Source organism: Argiope bruennichi, chromosome 3 (assembly GCF_947563725.1).
Source record: "Argiope bruennichi chromosome 3, qqArgBrue1.1, whole genome shotgun sequence".
Taxonomy (NCBI): Eukaryota; Metazoa; Arthropoda; class Arachnida; order Araneae; family Araneidae; genus Argiope; species Argiope bruennichi.
The window spans coordinates 68,347,748-68,368,701 of NC_079153.1; the positions used below are offsets into that span (position 1 = coordinate 68,347,748).

General features: G+C 28.5%; 2 protein-coding genes across 3 annotated transcripts in view; one reads left to right on the forward strand and one right to left on the reverse strand.

The window, feature by feature from the left end:
• Positions 1-9,915, forward strand: part of LOC129963478 (probable chitinase 10) — an 88,176-nt gene extending 78,261 nt beyond the window's left edge. Inside the window, exons 10-17 of the mRNA XM_056077885.1 lie at positions 393-705; positions 2,325-2,448; positions 3,411-3,535; positions 3,670-3,793; positions 5,891-6,076; positions 7,242-7,361; positions 7,516-7,699; positions 9,097-9,915. Of these exons, the coding sequence (XP_055933860.1) occupies positions 393-705; positions 2,325-2,448; positions 3,411-3,535; positions 3,670-3,793; positions 5,891-6,076; positions 7,242-7,361; positions 7,516-7,699; positions 9,097-9,311 (1,391 nt within the window). The 3' untranslated portion in view covers positions 9,312-9,915. The remainder of the gene's footprint in view (positions 1-392; positions 706-2,324; positions 2,449-3,410; positions 3,536-3,669; positions 3,794-5,890; positions 6,077-7,241; positions 7,362-7,515; positions 7,700-9,096) is intronic.
• Positions 9,916-12,258: 2,343 nt separating this feature from the next.
• Positions 12,259-20,934, reverse strand: LOC129963575 (DNA-directed RNA polymerases I, II, and III subunit RPABC2-like). Of its 2 annotated transcripts, none has more exons than XM_056078037.1 (6): positions 20,828-20,934; positions 20,300-20,333; positions 18,936-19,005; positions 16,814-16,941; positions 14,557-14,628; positions 12,259-12,787 (listed from the first exon to the last, which is right to left on the reverse strand). In XM_056078037.1, the coding sequence occupies exons 2-6, from the start codon at positions 20,323-20,325 to the stop codon at positions 12,697-12,699; spliced, it is 387 nt and encodes a 128-aa protein (XP_055934012.1). In that variant the 5' UTR covers positions 20,326-20,333; positions 20,828-20,934; the 3' UTR covers positions 12,259-12,696. The 2 variants fall into 2 exon arrangements, with proteins under 2 accessions (XP_055934012.1, XP_055934013.1); XM_056078038.1 differs by lacking the exon at positions 20,828-20,934 and adding an exon at positions 20,652-20,751.
• Between the last annotated feature and the right edge of the window lie 20 nt (positions 20,935-20,954).

Below are 20,954 nucleotides of genomic sequence, written 5' to 3' on the forward strand. Positions count from 1 at the left end.
TGGTAACAAACTACTTTTCGGGTTGCAATTATCAAGATTAACCTTTGGAAATCGAGGGTAATAGCTCCAAAATAATTCAACTTTGGCAAACATGCAAACTTTGGCAAAACAATCTGACAAAAAAAAACCTTTTTTTCAATTAAAGAGTGATAATTTTAGACCTACTATCGTTTACGAATACAAAATAATGAAATGAACTTCTTTCTCTAAATATAACACTAATATATGTGGCACAGAAATCGTTCTAATAATTTATTGTTGACAACGATTAAATGCAAAGTGCTGTACAAACGATCCAAACTGCTTCTTTTAACATTTTTGGTTTTTACAGCTGCACTAAATTTTACATTTTGTTATGTTAAGTGAAAATCTCTTTATTCTATGCTTTCCAGACGCCACCAATGCAAGAGTAGCCTGTTACTACACAAGTTGGTCAATGAAACGACCAGGTCAAGGAAAATTCCAACCTGAGCACATCGACCCATTCCTTTGCACACACGTCATTTTTGCTTTCGCCACTATCAAAGACGATACGCTGTCCCCTATAGACGGAGCTGACACTGCCTCTGGACCCACGAAGAAATCCCTCTACGACAGAGTACTCGGACTGAAAGAAAAGAACCCGAATCTCAAAGTGCTGCTTTCTGTGGGTGGATGGATATCCGGCACAGCACCCTTTAAACAAATCACAAAATCTGGATACAGGCATGTTATAATTCTTTATCGAAAGCTTTTAATTGTCGTTTTTTTCTTCTGGATGGTTATTTTCTTTCTATGGTCAATGTCTCGCAAGTAATATTGATTTTCCTCATGTGTCATTTGATGCCTATTATGCATAATTCAACTAAAATTAAACAGTAGTATCTTTTTTGCTAAATATTTTCAATGTCTACACTTTGAACTTATTTTATACTATTTATTATAGATTTAAATAGTAAACTCATATTCTTTTTTCCGCACTGTGGTAAAATATTTATCCTTTCTGCGCATCTTTCCCTCATGAAATTGTCCGTCTCTCTATGACGGATCAGTCAATTTTCGGTCGATTAAATCGGTCAATTTTCCGATAGTGGAAAAATCTACTAGTTTTCACCCTTTGTAATTCTCCACATCAGACTCTTTAAATTAGATGGATGCTTGCCATCATGTTATGTAATGTCACATCACACGATTGCAAGCTTCCATATCATAACATGTATGTGCAACTTTTAGCGGGGAAAGTCTGTCTTTAGCCTCTGTTTGAATCACCTTTTGTTTACACTTTAATTGGGTGAAAAATGTGTTATCGTGAGGCTTTGGGTTATGGGAATACAGAAGAATATGAATTTATATAAATTTTTTCAAGCTCTCTCTTAAGCTTGAAAAAATTTATATAAATTCATTATCTTGAGTTATAAACTGACATCGCGAATTTGACATGAGTTTGAAAGATACATTTAAACTTACATCAAGTTGTATTTTGGAGTTTTATCTGATCTATCTCTAATAACACTAACGATGACAAATTATTCAAATGTAATTTTTTTCCGTAAATCACAGAATTGGGACATTTTTTCTTCGAAGACTTTCTTAATGCTGTCTTGTGTTTTTCAGTAGAATATTAGAAATATATAATGCTTTTGGTGAAAAGGCACATTCTTCGTTACTTGTGCTCTCTCATTCCTGGTATATGTTTGTAAGTGTATGAATAACTTCTGAAGCTGAAGAATAATAATACAGCTGTGATGGTCTAGTGCTGTTTGTTTAGGATTGGTAGGGCGAAGGTTTAATATCGATTCCATCAAAGATTTGGCATGTATGAGAGCCTTGTAATATTAAATTTATCTTCATGTATTAAACGTCTTTGCTTTAGCAAAACAAGAAGTTTGAACAGTGGAATGTAGGCTCAGGTATTGTTTAGGTGCGTTTGAAATTACGTACTTCAAGGATATGAGATCCGTCTATTCATTTATTATCTTCGTGTAACTTCAAAACGCGATGATGATTTAATGAATCTTTCAAATGAAATATGTTTGGATAACAGTAATGTTCTTTCAATATAATAATTATAATAAGAAAAAGAGTTTTAAAAATTAAAAATTTCTCTCAAGTTTTAGCAAACATTGGAGAGTATTTGTTCATTAAAGAGTAAAACCAATTTGTTGTATTGTCGTAAATGTATTTATTCTATTGAATGCATTTTAGTGAGTTTGTCAAGTTCACTGCGAAATATTGAATGAAACCTCTTGAATGTTTCAATTATGTTTTATTTCAGTTTTGTTTAAGAACCTACTCATATACTTAATATGATATCGATTTTGTAACATTTAACTTACCTTCCACAGACAATCTTTGTTCGTATTCAATGCCATTGATTACTTGCGTCAACGAAAATTTGATGGATTAGACATTGCATGGGAATTTCCAAGAGGAGCAGAAGACAAAGAAAAATTCACGAACTTAGTAAAAGTAAGTGGTTGATAACTCAACTTCTCTGACTGGGTAAAAATATTGTTTTATAGATTTCAAAAACGCCATGTCATTGAGTCGCTAATTTTTATCGCTATAAATTTTATTTTGAATAAAATATAAATACAGCAAATATTATAAGTTATATGTTATTATATAAAAACAAACCAAAAAATCCAGTATCTGTAAAATCTTATCAACAGATCACGTAATTTTAGATTAAGCAAAATTATACAGAAGTAATCAAATAACTGCGAAATTTTTTATCGATCATTAATCCTGAATTTATTATAACAAATAAGTATATCTAATTCCAATGGAATGAAATTAAAAAATTACGTGATTAACATATCCATTTTCATAAAGGATTTATTTAAGAAATATTTCTAATATAGAAGAAGAAAAATAGAAATAGCATTTCTTGTAATTGATGTACAAAACTTGGGTGATATTTCTATAACAGAAAATGAAATGAACTTCCTATAAATGTATTAAAAAAATTTATTTAACGTATTAATTAAATGTATTAAATGTAATTAAATGTATTTAAAAATTTACTTAGCAAGAATAAAGATTAAATTAAAGTTTAATAATGTTTGAAAAAAAATTACATTTGTGCGGACTGGAGAGGCGTCTTTCAGATCGTCTTCTTCAACTGGTTCAAAATTAAAATATTAATCCGAAAAATTCGTTTCGTGTTCATATAGCTTCAAAACTGGATGCTAATATGTCGCTTAATAGAAACGTTACAAAATGACAATTCCTTCAAAGAAATGTCAATTAACAGTAATCTGTACACATTCAAACAATATTATATAATAATCAAGATCAATCTTGCTACTACACATTTACTCTTTTACGTTGCGGCATGTTATGTTTGCTACATTTTTGTAAACAATTTTATAATAATTAGAAGTTCTATCGTAAGTGACTAATGGAAATTTTTATTTATTAACTTTAAGGATCTTTATGAGGCTTTCATTGGCGAAGCTAAGGCATCTGAAAAACCCAGACTGTTATTGACAGCTGCCGTACCAGCTAGTTTCGAGGCAGTAGCCGCAGGTTATGATGTAGCCGAAATCAATAAGTAAGTTTGATTTATAATTTTATTTTGATTCAAACAATTTTAACCGTTATAACGGAATTTTTATTATCAGCTCTTATTATTATTATCGTTCTTATGCATTGTATTCAAGATGATTACTTTGTTTCATTATTTAGATACTTGGATATGTTGAACGTGATGACATATGACTTCCATGGAAACTGGGAAAGGCAAGTTGGTCACAACAGCCCTCTTTTTGCTTTGTTCAGCGCTACTAGTTACCAAAAGAAACTTACAGTGGTATGTTTTCATAATAATATCTTATAATTGATCTCGTATGGGTTTATTATTATATTTTAAAAGTTGCTTCGTGATCTATGTCGGAAAGTACAATATGTGTAATATAGAAATATTTTCCACGTATGATTTTTGCATTGAATAAAATTTTATTGTAATTCTTGCATTGGATTTCCATTTATAAGAAACCTAAAAAGATGTAAAAATTAAATAATTTTTGATATAATTTTAGTTTTTAAACTATGGTGACATTGATTGTACTATAAAGAATCGCTAGTAAAGATATTAGATATTGAAGCTAATTTGGTCAGTTTAAAGCACACAAGGAATACTAACAGATAGCTTAAATATAATGAAGTAACTAGAGCATCTAACAATTCAATTCCCTCTAGATATTTTTATTTAAAGATGCCTTTTCTACATAATCAAAAGAGATTCTAAATTAATTTTGGTAAAAGGGAATTTTAGTGTGCACCTTGCTGCGCCAACAATGCCAAGTCGCCAATAAAGATGGCGAACAAAATAAACAAATACTTCCGCGGAACCGTTCCGGCTACCATTTCCTGCCATATAATTAGGACTTTTTACTGATAAGTATTGTTTTTTTTAACTTAAAAAAACATCTCACGGCCTCGCTAGCAGCGGGAGCGGGAACCTAGTAGCTTCGCTAGAACATTGGACATAAGGACTGTGTGGATAACAGGAACAGTACATAACCAAAAGAAAGGAAAGAACGGTGGAAGAAGCAATCGAAACATTCTCCATACAAAATTTCAAACAAACATCCTTTTTCCAACTTCATCAACTCGTAAAAAAATATTTTCCACACATCCTTCATCCATTCTGTCGGTTTGATATCAAACTATTCTCCGTACAAAATTTCAAACAAGCATCCTTTCCTAACTTCATCAACTCGTAAATATATATATATATATATATATATATATTTCACTCACCCTTCATCCATTCTGCAGATTTGAAATACTGTCTTCCATCCCATTTACCCGACATCCATTCTTGCACAATTGCGGAAGAATCACGAGAATTGCGAAGAATTCCATTGCAGCTGTCTTTTACAGTGAGAATGCAGACGATTTTGTAAATGAAGAATTCAGACGATTTTTTAAAATGCATACAATTAAAAATTGCAAAAGAATAAATAATTTCTGTTCGTATTCACATTAAAAAAAAAGAAAGAAAGAAGAAAATAACTTTTAATTACAAGCTTAACTTTCTTTATTTAATAAACTTTTAATTATAATAAAGAACAAAAAACAAAATTAAAATCTTTAATCGATATTTTTTTAATATTTTTAATTTAACGTTTTTCATTATATAGTTGTAGTTCATGTACAACTCAACCATTGCAAAAAGTAGAAAACAAAACAGCATTAGGGTTGCTAGAAGAGCGTTCCAATGGGTTGCCATATTGGCGACAAACTTGAGGGCACACTATTCTTCACTTCACCCTTAATTTTTTTGGTATATAGTTCTATCAGTGATATAAACTCTTGCATTAATATTAACTAATGCACTATTTATGATTTCTTCATTCAATTCTAATTTTTTATTATTAAAACTATAATTAAGTTGATAATAAATATTTATAAAACAAAAATTACGTAGGCATAAACATATCAAGTTGATTGGTTGATGCGATTTACTGGCGCTAGACCTATGTTTGGCTATATTGCGCCAATAAACATATCAGGTATTCTCATATAGATTAATAGCTTACCATAGCAAAATCTGGCTCTTGCTTTGAAAAATATTACCAACTAATCCTACGTAGAGTGAAATATGATAAAAATAAATTGCCAAAATGGATTGAGCCATCTAACTAAGATGTAAAAGAAAGTAGAGATTTGGGCAAAAACCAGCACGGATTAAGAAAAAAACTTTGTATTTTTAAATCTGTAAATCATAAAACATTTCTATTTCGATCATTTTTTTATTCTTGTTTGTAGTTCATGACCAGAAAACTCAATTATCAATACCATATTACTGTATGTCACTTCTACCAACAATAATTGGGTCATTTCAAAGAAACATAATATACAAATACTAATTGATTAAACATTATATTTCCTTATCATGCAGGATTACAGTGCCAAAGAATGGGTAGAAAAAGGCGCCTCCAAAGAAAAGATCATCATAGGCATCCCCACTTACGGCAGATCTTTCACTCTGAAAAACACCTCATTAACAGACATCGGCGCCCCGGCCGTGGACGGAGGACTTGCAGGAAATTATACAGGAGAACCTGGGGTTCTAGCATTCTTTGAAGTAAGACAAATGATATTGAGAATCTTCTTCATGTACTAATCCTCAGTTCTTGCAAAGGCGAAATATTGAATGCATTTAAGGATCAACCTAGCCTTAATCTTATGGTGTACCTAAATAATTGGGTTTTTATTATGGAGATATTGAGCTGGCAAAATGTTCAAATTAGCATGTACCAATTCAGAAACAAAGGAGGGATTTTTCATATTGAAGAGTTATCAATGCTATCTAGATCATTGTAAAATTTTGTAGTTAGTTTTTGTATAAATTGAACTAAAGGGGGAGGAATTGTCAGCACGTGACTGATATCTTCATTTCTGTGGTAACAGCTGGCATTCGCGATCATTCTAAAAGTCTTGGATTCAAGAACTTGGCAGCGATCGAGATTGGTTTTGGTTGTGCAGGTTGGGTAGACATGTGCCCTGTTGGTAAAAGAGAGATTAAAGTTTTTGCAGATGAGAAAAAATATTTTTTTTTTCATTAAAACCTGCTTGTATTTCTTCCTGATATATAACGGGTGGCTTTTGAAGTGGAGATGCTTATCCAGCATCAACCCTATGGATTTAATTACATTTTTTCAGTCTATGTCGGTAATGTGTACTCCTGGGCCAGTTATTTTATTTATTTATTTTTTTCCAGAAAAGAATTGCTTCCGTTTTTTTCAACATTCAGTTTAATTTTCCATCTTTAGATCTATCTTTTCAAATTGTCTATGTAAGATTGTAATGGGTCAATCGTAATATCAGACGCATTTCCCTGTCATAATAGCAGTGTCGTCAGCGTAAAAGATAACGAAAATTTCTCTGCTCTGTGGAATATCATGCATATAAAGGATAAAAAGAATGGGGGCCGAATCCTCCTTCTTTTTTTTTTTTTTTTTTTTTTTTTTCTTTTTTCTTTTTTTTTTTTTTTATCTTGATGATGCATACTCTGAAGCATCTGTCAGTTAGATAAGAGGATATAATGTGTATAATGAAACGAGGAAATTTGCAGGCGATTAACTAATGGATTAACCTTAAACACCAATCAATAAATGCATTTTGAATTTTACAGTATTATAAAAGATTTACTTTCAGTTTTTCTGAATCTAAATGTGTTCCTAAATTAGAATTTAAGCATAATTTTGATAGCAGTTTTAGGCATAACACTCAATTATTTATTCTTTCAGATTTGCGACTTTTTGAAATCTGGTGCTATTCTGGTTTGGGATAACGAGCAGATGGTTCCTTATGCTTATAAAGAAAACCAATGGGTAGGATTTGATGACCAGAGAAGCTTGAAAACAAAGGTATCGATATTATTTTGTCTTTTCACTATAGTTTCATACATAAAACTTTTCTTTATTCCTTCATAATAATTGCATATAAGTTTTCTTAAGATTTCCCAAGACTTTTCTGAAAATTTTAATCTATGTCTATTCTGAAGATTTTAAATTATTTCAGGTGCAATGGTTGAAAGAACAAGGTTACGGAGGTGTCATGGTATGGTCAATTGATATGGATGACTTCAGAGGAACATGTATGGGACTGAAATATCCACTTATCAACACAATAAAAGAAGAACTCAAAGGATACAATGTAGCAAACCTTGAAGCCCTAAGCAGCAACGCTCTAAATTCCTTAATAGGTAAATATATTTTCAAATTTGATAAAATTCTCTTGTAACGGCTGATTTGTAACTAATTATATGACAAATCCATAGAAACTTTAAGATAGATTTGATAAATGGAATCATTACTACTGCAGGCAAATTTTTATAACACAAAAACTAAAATTTATATAAAAAAAATTGCAGTTCGTAATGGACGAATATATATATATATATATATATATATATATATATATATATATATGTGTGTGTGTGTGTGTGTGTGTGTGTGTGTGAGCGTGTAGAAGAAGTACACGGATAAAGATTTGGACAATTAAAAGAATCAAAACACAAAAACTTATATTCATATAATGTACCGGATTCTTGATAATTTTTGCTCTAATCATTTTCTTTTTTTATGCTGATTTTATAAAATTTGAACTTTTGATTTCCTAAATTAAAAATTTGTAACTGCAACGACATTTGTCATTTAAAGAAAATAAACTTTTCTTGAATAACTATATGAGATTACCTGCATGAAGAATTAAAATAATTAATAGCTTTAGTTTAATACTATATTTCTGAGGAGTTGACGGTAAACTTCGGTAGACAAGCGTATTTGCTAAAAGGAAGAAATTTATGAAATGAAGAGTCAGCGGCGAGTCGTGGGTGAATAGTAAGATTGGAATAAATACGATTGCATGGAACAAGAGCTTTCCTTTTATCTTCTTCCCCCCCCCCCTCAACTTTCTGCTGTTAATACAGTGTCCCAAAATATGGAACAAGCGTATATTTCTAATTACAAAATTTCATCACATAAGATTTGCAAATGAATGAAAATGCTTTGGCTTCTGTAGAGAAAGAAATAAAGAAAAAAAAATTTTAATTAAATTTTTATTCGGTTTCCATAGCATAATGAATAAAATGTGTTACTACGCTCATCTATAAAGATTCAAAGTTTAACGTTTTTATCTATAAAACTTGCTGACATGTTAAAAGGAAAGCCATTTATCCATACATCTTATCGATGTTTGAGCTAAGCTTTCGTAGTAATTTTCAGGAATAATATGTATATCACGAAAGATAAGAAGCAAAATCAGGAAATAAAAACGTATTTATTAATTTCCATTAAAATAAAAAAAATCTGATAATAAATAATACTTCATCGATATGCTTAAAAACTTGCTCAAAATAAAAAAAAAATTCACAACTATACATAGAACATTTTTTCATACTCGATCGAGTTTATCACTTGTGATTTAAAGACAGGCTTTTTGAAATTTTCAGCAAAGTGTTTAAAAATAGAAGACGGCTTATGATTTTTTTTTTCCCCTGATGAAGGGAAAACTTATTTTTAACAAAATTATTCAGGAATCTACATTTTATAGACAATAAAAAAATTTTTTAACATTCCACTTTTTTAAAAATCTTTTTAGATAAAGATGAAGTAGTGTGTGATGAAGAAGATGGTCATATTAGCTACCATGTAGATAAAAAAGAATGTGCCAAGTATTACATGTGTGAAGGAAAAAGACGACATCACATGCCATGCCCTGTTAATTTAGTATTCAACCTCAACGAAAACGTCTGTGACTGGCCCGAGAATGTGGAAGATTGTGACAGCGTAACAGGAGGAAGGAAGCCAAGTTAAATTATCGGACTCCCAACAGTTTTTTAATACAGAAATTGAAACCATTTCACTCAGAGAATAAAGTGGATTGAAACATAGACTTTTCATGTTTTCGTTCCACTTGAAAACCGAACTGTGACAAGCTGGAAAGCAAAGAACAGCTATTAATTAATAGCTTTCAAGAATCATTGAAAACTGAACATTGCTGGTGTGGTGCTAATCTGAAGATTGATTGAACAACAGCCAATTCATACTAGAGAATAATGACAGAAACAAATTTCAAATCAATATGCTTTTCAGGTTAAAAGTAATTGTGAAATTATGAACTCATACACACTGCTAATATTAATGTTGGAGATGGTCAAATTTTTTGGGCTCTTTGCTGTTACTTTGAATATTATATATTAGGTTTAAACACTGCTTAATAATCAGCTTAATGAATAGTTAAAACAAATGTTTTTTTTTTTCAATAATTGAAATAAGTAAGAAAATCCATATAAAGCATTATTCTGCAATTAAATTTAATTTGTAAATTAAGAGAACAAAATCACTTAAAAAAGTATTTTCTATTGTTTTTATGAAAACTTTTTGTTTTGTTTTGCAAAATGTTAAATTTTTATTATTTTTTAAAGTTTAAAAGTGCACGGCGGTTTTAAAACTTTGCCATTCTGCAAAATGTTTGCAGATTTTTTTTTCCAAAAAATATTTGTTTTTATAAATTTATCAATATTTTTGTTTAAGTGTTGTAAAGATTTAGTCTTTTTGTATTTATAGTTTCTTTATTTCTTTTGCCAATAAAATACTTTTCCAATATTTGTCATTTCATTTAGTTTTACGAGAAAATTGCTTAAGATTTATTTAACTATATACTTTTGCAATTGCAGAAATCTATCAAGTTGCAAAAATATATTTGCTGAAGAAATCCCTCAACAGTGAATGCTATTTTTTATCACAATTCATAAATTGCCAAAGTTGTCATTTTTCATGAAGGGAAAGAGTTAAATCATAAGAAAACTGTCCACATATTTTTTTTAATCAATTTACACTCCAAAAACCTTAAAAAAATTTTACATATTGATTTGAATAGCATGATAAATGTTATGTCTAATAAATTTTCAGAATGTATTTTTAACTCATTTAATATAATTTAAACAAATAATCATTTGCAATCAAAACTTGCCAGATATTTATTTTAAAAAAAACCATCTTCAGTGCAATACAAACTCAAGGCTATTCCTCCCTCTTCCCCACATTTAATTACTTAATAATATTAAAAGAAAAAAAAACTTATCTTCTTGAAGTTCAAATGCTAAATATATATTTAAAAAAAAATTCTAAATATATTTAGTTTTTGACAGCAGAAGAATTAAACTAATATTTGATTCCCACAATGCATCACTACTCTTCCCCAGCCATGATGTAAAATAGAAATGTAAAAATTTTTACAACCACAATCCATAAAGTAAATAAGCATTAAGCAAAATAAATTCATGATAAAACAAATGTTTTCAGAAAATCAGAAGCTGTTACTAAAGTTTGATTCCATTTGATTGAAATCCAAATCATGATCTCTTCATATTACCAACAAATGTCAAGTCGTCAATGCATACTGTAACCGTTGGCCATATGAAAGCATGATGACTGGTGGATTTTTAATAAATGAAATTTCTGACATGCAACCTTTAACTGTTTGAACGATGGCACATTCTCAATTTATATATGTCACAAATAGTTAATGAGACATAATTAAATTAATAACTTTTAACTGCAGACAATGGACTTGAAATTTCTTGCAGATGTTAAATATACCACAATTTGACTTTAACAGATGACAGTGAATCTCTTTTTAAGGATTTGTGATTAATAAATAGTAGCAGAGACTTAAAAATTTATAGTTGAAGCTTCAATAAATTTAAATATATTTCACTAGAATACATTTATCAGCAAACACAACAAAGGTCAGTTGACTACCTATCCCTAAAACTTAGGAAGAAATATAAAAGTAACATAATTTAGGAATTATTTTCAAAAATTAATTGTAAATTTAAAGATGAAAGAAAAAAATACAAAAAAGCATGTCTGCACATCCCCCCCCCCTCGATTGTAGTATTGTAACGAATACATCTGTGTTTATTGTTATGAAATAATAGAGTACCAAATGAAAGTCCAAAGCATTGACAGAATTTGGAACAGATAGAACATTCCCTATAGAAGATTGTTTCTTAAATTAATTATATTGGATTTTTAAGGTATTATTGAAGATATTGTTTTGTAAAAATAATACCTTCATGTTTAAGAACTTAAACAAAATTTAACTTGGAACTATTCTCTGTACTGCCATCAAATTTATGAATACTTAATCAAATATTAGAAGAATAAAATTAAGTTAATACTAATATTGAATTAAATTTAAAAATATAATACAGATCCAACATTCCAAGAACTTACATTCACTGCTTTTTTTTGTCAATAAATTGAGAGAATAACAATCATTTTGCATTAATAACAAATACATAGAGCATCCAACAACAAAAAAAAAAAAAAAAAAAAAAAAAAAAAAAACCATACTGCAAGTAACCTTTACATTTTTGGTAACAATTTAATGCTTTGAATGCAAAAAGAATCATTCACATTTTATCATTTTCACTTAACCAGATTTTGCATTAAATCTACTAAAAAAATTTGAGCTATTTAATTTATCATTATATTAGATTTATTATTTTATATACAACACTTGAACTAGAATGCATTTTAGCTTTTTTTATTACATTTTGCATTAAGTACCATTTTATCCTCACATTTCTTAACGGCACGTGAAAGACATATTTTTCTTTAATAAAAGAAGTGCAATAACTTTTTAAAGAACTGAAATATAATCGTAATAAACTTTTCAATTCCCTGGATTTTATGAGGGTTTTTTTTCCCCCTCTTTGTCTGTGCAAATTTATATAAAAAAAACACAAGCACATAACTTTACATAAATTTTTATTAAACAAAATATAAAAAGAATAAAGATGCTTATAATACAATGCTTTAAAACTTGAAAAAGAATGTTTTAAGAATTTCAAAGCACACTATAAAAAAAAGTTTGCAACTTTTAATGCCCTAGTCAAAAATGTTTCATTTTTCTGAATTATTTTACAAGATGAAGAGAGAAACATTTTTGTTTGAAGACCGCATACTTACAAGTAGTGATGAACAATGAACGAACAAAAATTTAAATGAACTTTTAAAAAGAATTCATGAATGAGGATTTTAAAAAAATTCTTATCACTAATAATAAATATTAATGTAATTGTAAATGCTTTGGCCCCAAATTAACTCCTAAAATAAACAAAACATTTTAAGTTCACAGAGTAAATCAGTATCCTTTACACAATTTAAATTTGCAATTAAGTGCTGGAAATTACTCGGTGATCTGCAGTTCATCAATGCCCCAATCCTCATAACTCCCATCAGGTAGATATCTTCTTATGATGATAGGAATCTTACGAACTCTGAAATTAAATAAATTATACAATTATTTATATATATATATATATATTAAATAAATCTAATAATTCATAAATATCAAACTTTTATCATTTTCAGTCAATCCAAATGTGATAATTGTGTTTTAAGGAATTCAGCATAATTATGTAAATAACTATAAAGAACACTAAATTCAATAAAGAAAAAATCTGTATTTATATACAGCATTATACAGTTTTCATTCGAATGAATGATGAATTTGACAGTTCATTTCAAATGTTATCTAAAATAATCACTACTTAATTTTCCAAAAATTACACATTAATACAACTGCCTTTCCTTTTCAGTCAGTTTTGTCCCAAAGTCAAAACATCTGGTATTAAATGTTATATAATTTGCAACCTCCAACAATTCAGTTTTTAAAACAACTTTTTACTTACTGACATTGCAGCAATCATCTGAGGGAACACATGGGAATATGCAACACCCATGAAAGCTATTGTGAAACTGATAGCTTCTCTTTCATATTCTCTAATTGCAAACATTTATGGCAGGTAGCATGACTATTAAAAATGCAATATACTGCAAAAATGTTACAAGTATTTATTACCGAACTGCATGTGTCATATATAACGCATGTGATTAGTTTCAAGATTGTTTTTAAGTTTTTGCAATAGGTTTACAGGAATTCATTTTGGAAATCATAAACTTCCATTTCAATTATTTCAGGCCAATTAGAATTAAATCATAGGATTAATCTGCAGTTTATCATGGCATCTTATGAAGAATTCATATTATTGAGATTAATTTGAGATACCAACTAACACTGTTCATTAAATAAATAAATATAGATTTTAAAAAAAACACTCTTTAAAGTACCCAAAATGCTCAAAGGGACAACAATTACTTTCTTTGCCAATAAATTCTTCAAAATCAATAACAGACAGCATAAAAACAATCTCATTCCAATATTTCTTCTTCACAAAAAATACTATGATCCATATGGAATTTATGCATTACACAGAGAGAACAACCACTTTGTAAAATGCATTCTTTCATACAAATGGAAGTAGGCAGTAAATTAAATGGTGGGAAAAAGTATATTAAATCTCATGAAAGCAAATCCTTTAGAGAAGCTTTTCTAAAATGTAATGTTTTGTAAACACTATAAGAAAATCTTACAGTTTAATTTCACAAAAAACTGAGCTAAACAATGTTTCTATGTGGAAGGAAATTTTTAATCATGTAATTAAACAATATTTTTATCTTACTGCAATATATTACAGATAAAACACTTCTGTTATAAGAATTTAATATTTCTTTCGTATATATATTTCATCAAATAAGGTTGTCAAAGAAAATTACTGAGTTATTGTTAAAGTTTGCAATAAACCCCTACTATGTAAGATTAAATCACCAGGACCTTGCAAATAATAATAATAATAATAATTTTAATAAAATAATGAAGATTTAATAAAGCAAATCTAACGACAAAATCTGTCTTAATTTTGTAATTAAATTTTAGAATGTATCACATATTCACTCTTGTATGAATGAAAATATAACATTAATCAAAAAAAGATTTTAAAAAAAAACACAAAGACAGAAAAAAAATTTCAGATAAACATAAATGAATTTGGAATATGTTTTATTTAATAAAAAAAAAAAACTAATTTTAAAGGCATAGAAATATTTATTAAGTTGTCTAAGTCTAAAGTAGAATAGTTTTATGAAGGAAATAATTTCTTTTGTTGTAATTAAAAATATAAAAAGTCACAGCAATTTAAAAGCTTACTTCAATTCTTTCATTGCTAACTGCAAAGGGTCTGTTTCACCATCTAGTTCAACCATGACAGGTGCATTCATGCTGTTAAAAATAACATTCCATATTAGATAAGTTTAAATTTAAATTCTAAAACACAATTTCATATCATAATTCCTGAAAGATTTGAATATTATTTTTGATAAGCCAATTAAATAACATAGTGATATTGCTTTTTTTATATTAAATTGAGAATTATAATCCTGCTCTTATTATGTTTATAGTCTGCCTGGAACTGCTTTGTTATACTTTCAAAACTATTTTATATAATAGTATAAAGTAGCTTTAAAATAACATTATGAAAATCAATCTGGTCCCAAATATTCTACACTATTATACAAAGGCAAAGAAAAAAGTTTTGATGTCTATAATATTTAAAACAATTTTGACTATATTTGGTGAGCTGATTTTAAATATGAAAATATTTTATTCTATCAACCCTAGATCTTGAGATTTTATGTTGTTAAATCTTTAAATAGGATGTTATTTTTCACATGAAAAAGAAAGCAGATTATTATTGTTCTCATGCAGAAGGATTTTTTTTTTTTTTTAAATGTAATTGAACCTTACAGTCAAGGAGAAAATTTAGCTTAAAGAAAACTGCTGAATAATTTATTTGGATTTAAAAATGGCTAACTATTCCCTAAGTCAATTAGGTGATCAAATAATCTTTTTTAGCATTAAAAAACACCATTCATATATTACAGTCAATTATATAGTTTTCCAGAAAAAGAAGGAACAAAGGTAAATGAATTCATCAGGGCATAAAGATAACAGAGAAGAATAAATACTAAAGATGGATATTTATGTGATGGTAAATTACAGTTTGAATTCTGCAATATGTAAACAAAATTTCCTCAACAATATTTTTTTACTTATGGAGTGGAAGAAAACGTTTTGGAGGGAGTAACCTTGTTTTCATTTGATTCTTTTCATTTCTAATTTTAAATAAGATGTTGGACATTGATAGGGGTATTGTAGTATTTCCTTAATTAATTAAATTGTTTTATATTATTTGTTAAAATAAAGTTATAATTACATTATCCTATATATATTTAAAAGTTTTAAATACTGTATTACTGTAATATGACTTATAAACAAGAGCTGATGAACAAAAATTAGACATATTTATTTTCACATTAAGAAATAAATATACATAAAATCAATTTAAAAAGTTTTAACATCAAAATAAGAGTTTATCTATGCCACTTGTCATAAACACTTCTAAAGACAGTTTTATTAAATAAATTAAAAAAAGAACAGATCTTCAAAAAAGTTTTAAATTATGAAAAAAAGGGGAGAACAAAAACCCCATTAATTTTTTTATAGACACACAATATACACAAAATATATATTGAAAAAAAATATCAAAATGAAGAATTATTCAAGCAATTTTTTAACAAGGAAATGGGGGAAAAAATAAAAATGCACAATCAATAATATTTTTCTCAAAAATCATAAAAAATTAGCCTATTAATAATTTACTAAAACCTCACTTTCTATTCTATTAGTAGCTACAATTATCAACTTTCCTTGATTTCAGAAACGGAAATCAAATATATGTCTGCACGAAAAAATCCAAAAAATCATGGTAAGATAGCACTAAGCAACAGTGAAAAAGTTTTTAATTACTTTGAGATTTTACTAATGATAATCATAACTACTTTCATAGTATTTAAAAATCTTGAATATGCAATGATTGCAAACACATTTTTGTTGAAATTTTTCTAATGTTCTATCATACAAAGAAGTAATGATTTAATACAAAATACAATAGTGAACATTTAATGAAAATAATCAAATATAATATATATCCATTAGTGGATATATAAAGATATAGACAGAAAAGGAATGAAATGCATAGCACAATGAATACAAAAGTTGAAGGCTTCTAAAATAGCACAACAAATAATAATGGTATGGTACACAAATCAAAATTTGAAATTCAAAATGTTTTGATGAGGAAGCGACAACAAGCAAACTATATAAAGTTTTAGCTATCACTGATCCCAGAGAACCAACTACAGTCAGCAAACAATTATTAATTGAAAATATATATAATTATTATATTAAACAATTATTAATTGAAAAAATATATAATTTTATCTTAATTTTATGTGACTTATTATGTTTGAAAAGCATTTGTTAAAAATAAAACTTGAGAACACATTATTAGTTATGCTGAAATACAATCAAGTTTATACAAACAAACTTAAAATGAAACACTCACGCTATCTGCAGTGCTCTTGTGCCTAGTACACGAGCTCTTTCATATTTTGTCATATATGGTGTAGTAATTTTTTTCTGATTCATCTGTGGTTGAGCTTCAGAAGCGGGTAATAATTCTATATTATCATCCTAAATAAAAATATGACATTTATATTTTTGTTTATTTCTATCAATTGATCAATAATCCTAGCAATAAAATAAATACGTAGATGCATATTTAAATTCATATCTAACACCTATAACTTACTAATACTTAAATTTTAGTCAACAGCTGAACTTTATATGATCTTATCACAGTATATATATATATATTAAATACAAAGGTCATTCGAAAAGTAAGTTACACTTGTTCCCCCACAGATGGCATCATGACAAAACAAGAGATAAGCTTGCACAGATGATAATCGAGTTCCATGACTTACAACAGTGGCAATATACTAAAACGTTGAAATTACGTACATCCTAAAGCACATTTTTTTTTCGGGCAAAACAATTAACGAGTATGGAGATTCATCGTGAAATATTGGGAGTAGAGGGGCCAAAAGTAATGTGACGTCCAGCCATTGTGAAATGATGCCAGCAGTTCGAAGACGAACACACTGACTTAACTGATGTGGAAATGCAAGGAAGGCATATAGTGGTGAGCACATCAGGCATGGTGCAGCAGGTGGAAGACATTATTCTCAGCAATTGCAGAATGAGCATTGCACACATTGCACTAGACTTGGGAATATCCATTGGCAGTGTCCTCATTCCACTGGATTATCGCATGATGGGTTCCTTATTCTTTGAGTTCTGAACACAAAGGAGCAAGGTCTGTGGCTTCCCTGGAATTGCTTCAATATTATTCTGTGGAAGGTAATGATTTCCTAAGTCAGTCATTACAGGTGATGAGACATGGCTGCATCACTTCACTCAAGAAATGAAGCAAGTGTCAATGGAATGGAGACGCACACATCAACAACAATGAGAGCAAAACTCAAAGTCTCCCCATCAGTGGGTAAAGTCATGGCTGCTGTTTTTTTCGATTGCAAAGGAGTTATCTACACCGAGTTTATGCAGAAGGGTACAACCATTAATGCAAAGTCGTACAATGAAATACTAAGAGGTTTACGCAAAGATGTGATAAAACAAGAAACGTGGAAAGTTAAGCAAAGGCACTGTCCTCTTGCATGACAATGTAAGACTGTACAAAGATAGCACAACACAGAGTTTGCTTCGCAGTTTTATTTGGGAGGTCTGGAGCATCCATCATACAGTCCCGATCTGTCGCATTCTGACTTTCACATATTCAGCAAGCTCAAAGAACATTTGGGTGGAAGCTAATTTTCCAATGATGACCATGTTCAGACAGATGTTCTAAACTGGCCCTAGAACCAAGGAGCGATTTTCGGCATTGAACGATTAGGGCTATGTTCCGACAAATGTCTCCAGCGACTGGGAGATTATGCAGAGAAATAGGGTGCTAATATGTGTGTCATATTGCATTGTAGTAGACTTGTCAATAAAGTAGTTATGACCTAATTTTTTTAGTGTAACTTACTTTTTGAATGCCCCTAGTATATGTTTGAAATGTACATGCAACTTAAATCAAAAGGAAATGAAGAAATCAAATAGAAAAATGAATATGATACTATTTTCTTTACTCTTTCTTTTATTATTTATTGCTTATTATTTTTTATTTCTTTTTCCCTCTGACTTTACTCTTCAGTTTGTACTTTCCTTTTATGAATTTTTTTTTCCCTTCAATAGTTCACTTATTTTTTAATACCAATTTAGAACAATGATATAGTTCTTTTTGCAACATAATTTATTAAGTGTAACAATTTACGGTAATTGCACTGCACCTCTCCCATTATAATTGTCTATCATTACAGTGGTTAAAACTAATGGCACTTCAATTTTAATAATTTTATCTTAACAAATGACATTGTTCAATGGAAATTATTTCAAAAATCAAAAAATATAAATAATTATTGTATAAATCAAAACATGAAGGCATAGATAACAGGCAAAAATGAATGATACAGAACAAACTTTTAAATTTGAACAACAAAAAATTTTAAACACATCAACATTCAAAATATATAATGTTCATACTTTAAACAGAAAGAAAATCTTACTTCATTTTGCTCAATTTCATCCAGAGCTTCATCTTCTGGTTCTGGATCGTCATAATCTTCTCCAACGGGACTAGAAGAAAAATTAGAGAATAGAATAGAAATTATAAGATCAGGGAGGGGATGGCACAGAGTAAATATTTACAAATATATGTATTTGTCAGCATATGTAACCAAAATACTATATTTCCATTAATAATAAAGAAAAGTATGTGTTGGAAGTTCACAAATAAAATTGTTTGACCAGAAATTTCAAAATATATACATTAGGAGGTGGGAATGTGTACATTGGAGTAAATGTTTTGAAATTTTAACTAAGATTTTTGCATTTTTCTTTGAAAACTCCGAAAAGCATTATCATACAAAAATTATTTTTACAATGTTTTTAAAAATTAATATTTTTATAGACCAATTTATTTGTTCAGTAATTTTTTTCAGTATTTTAAAAATCTTAATTCATTTATTTATTTAATATAATTCAAAAATGCACTTCATTGTTACAATGAATTTCAACATGAACATAGGAAGGAAACACGAACATAAAGGCATGCACAGGAGATTTAACAAAAATTAAACACTGCTAATGTTCACAGCACATCAGAGGGTCACCACAGATGGCTGGTTAAAAATTATAAGAGACTAAATTAACAATAAAAATATTCTTTTTCAACATCATCACTCAAGTAATGATTCTTTATTTCTTTTTCAGGTGGGAGAACGAGGAGCATTGAAATAAAGTGAGACACAGTTTAAGCCACTGACAGATAATTTTTCTAAACAATAAATGTGCCATTTTGCTAATATGAAAACACATAACAAACAAAACAAAAAAATGAGTTGTTGTTAGGACATATATTCAACAATAAACATATAAATGTTTATTAGCAATATACATTCATCATGTACAGGTTATTTTTTTTTAAAAAAATATACATATATTTCTGAATTTTTTTTTTCTTCATACTTTTGGTATTTGTGCATTAACTGTATGCCAGTAATTACATGTTGGAAAAAAAAAAAAAAATGTGAAAGATATCATGTGTATTGCAACCAGTGTATGATTGCAAAAAATGTAATATTATCGTAAGTAAAATCTGACTAAATGTGTTAACAATAAGTGGTTCAGTCATAATTTCACCAATAACATGCATTGATAATAAAAACGCCTAAATTTTACTACAAAGGAGGCATTTAAAAAACTACCTAGGTTATGCAGCATATGGTTACATATTTTGATTTAAAGTGTTTAAAGTTCAGAACACATATAAAATGTTTCATTTTTTTAATAGCAAATTCTTAAAAAAGTAGGCATTACTAAAAAAAGTTAGAAACGAAAATTTAGTAGATTAATTTAAAATAACACATACTCATCAGGTTCATAATCATCAGCCATTTTGCAATCTAGAATAATAATAAAAAAAAAATTAAGCATCATTTAATAAATATCATGTATAGTAGAAAGAAAAATAAAGCAAATTAGATATAAATTCAAGATAATTTACATAAAAAAACAGTTAATTTTATGAATTCAATAACACGGTTATAAATTTAAAACTTCATGTTAAGAAGAAAAAAAATCCATGAAATTCAGAAAACATCAATTGACAGAAAAGGAAAATTTAAGATTGATAATGTACAGGATCTAAATTTAAAAGTAAAACAATATAAACTAAAAACAAAAAGGGAAATGAAAGAAGTGGAGACTGCAGTTAAAATTACAATTTCTACTAAATATTTAATTTCAATAAGTGCTATATCTTCGTTCAGGTCTACACACAACAAATTCAAAGAAATGATCACAAAATAAAGATATATATAGTGAATTTAAGCATAAAAAATTAATGTTAATTTTAAATTGTGTTCAAATTAAAATTTTTAATTCTATCAAAACATACTTAGCGATAACTTTTAAGATAATCACAATCAACAGCAGCTAACATCGAAGTTACAATCAAAACAAAGCGCAGTAACCGCGTAATTTGTCTTGCGCAATGATAGAATCGATAAAGTAGAAGTAACGAT

Excerpts from the sequence above, each read along its gene's own strand:
- LOC129963575 (XM_056078037.1), bottom strand. The coding sequence starts at position 20,325 with ATGGCTGATGATTATGAACCTGATGA. Across the intron at positions 16,942-18,935 it reads ATGAAATTGAGCAAAATGAA|GATGATAATATAGAATTATT; the intron begins GTAAGATTTTCT and ends ATTTTTATTTAG. Across the intron at positions 12,788-14,556 it reads TTAGCAATGAAAGAATTGAA|AGTTCGTAAGATTCCTATCA; the intron begins GTAAGCTTTTAA and ends ATTTAATTTCAG.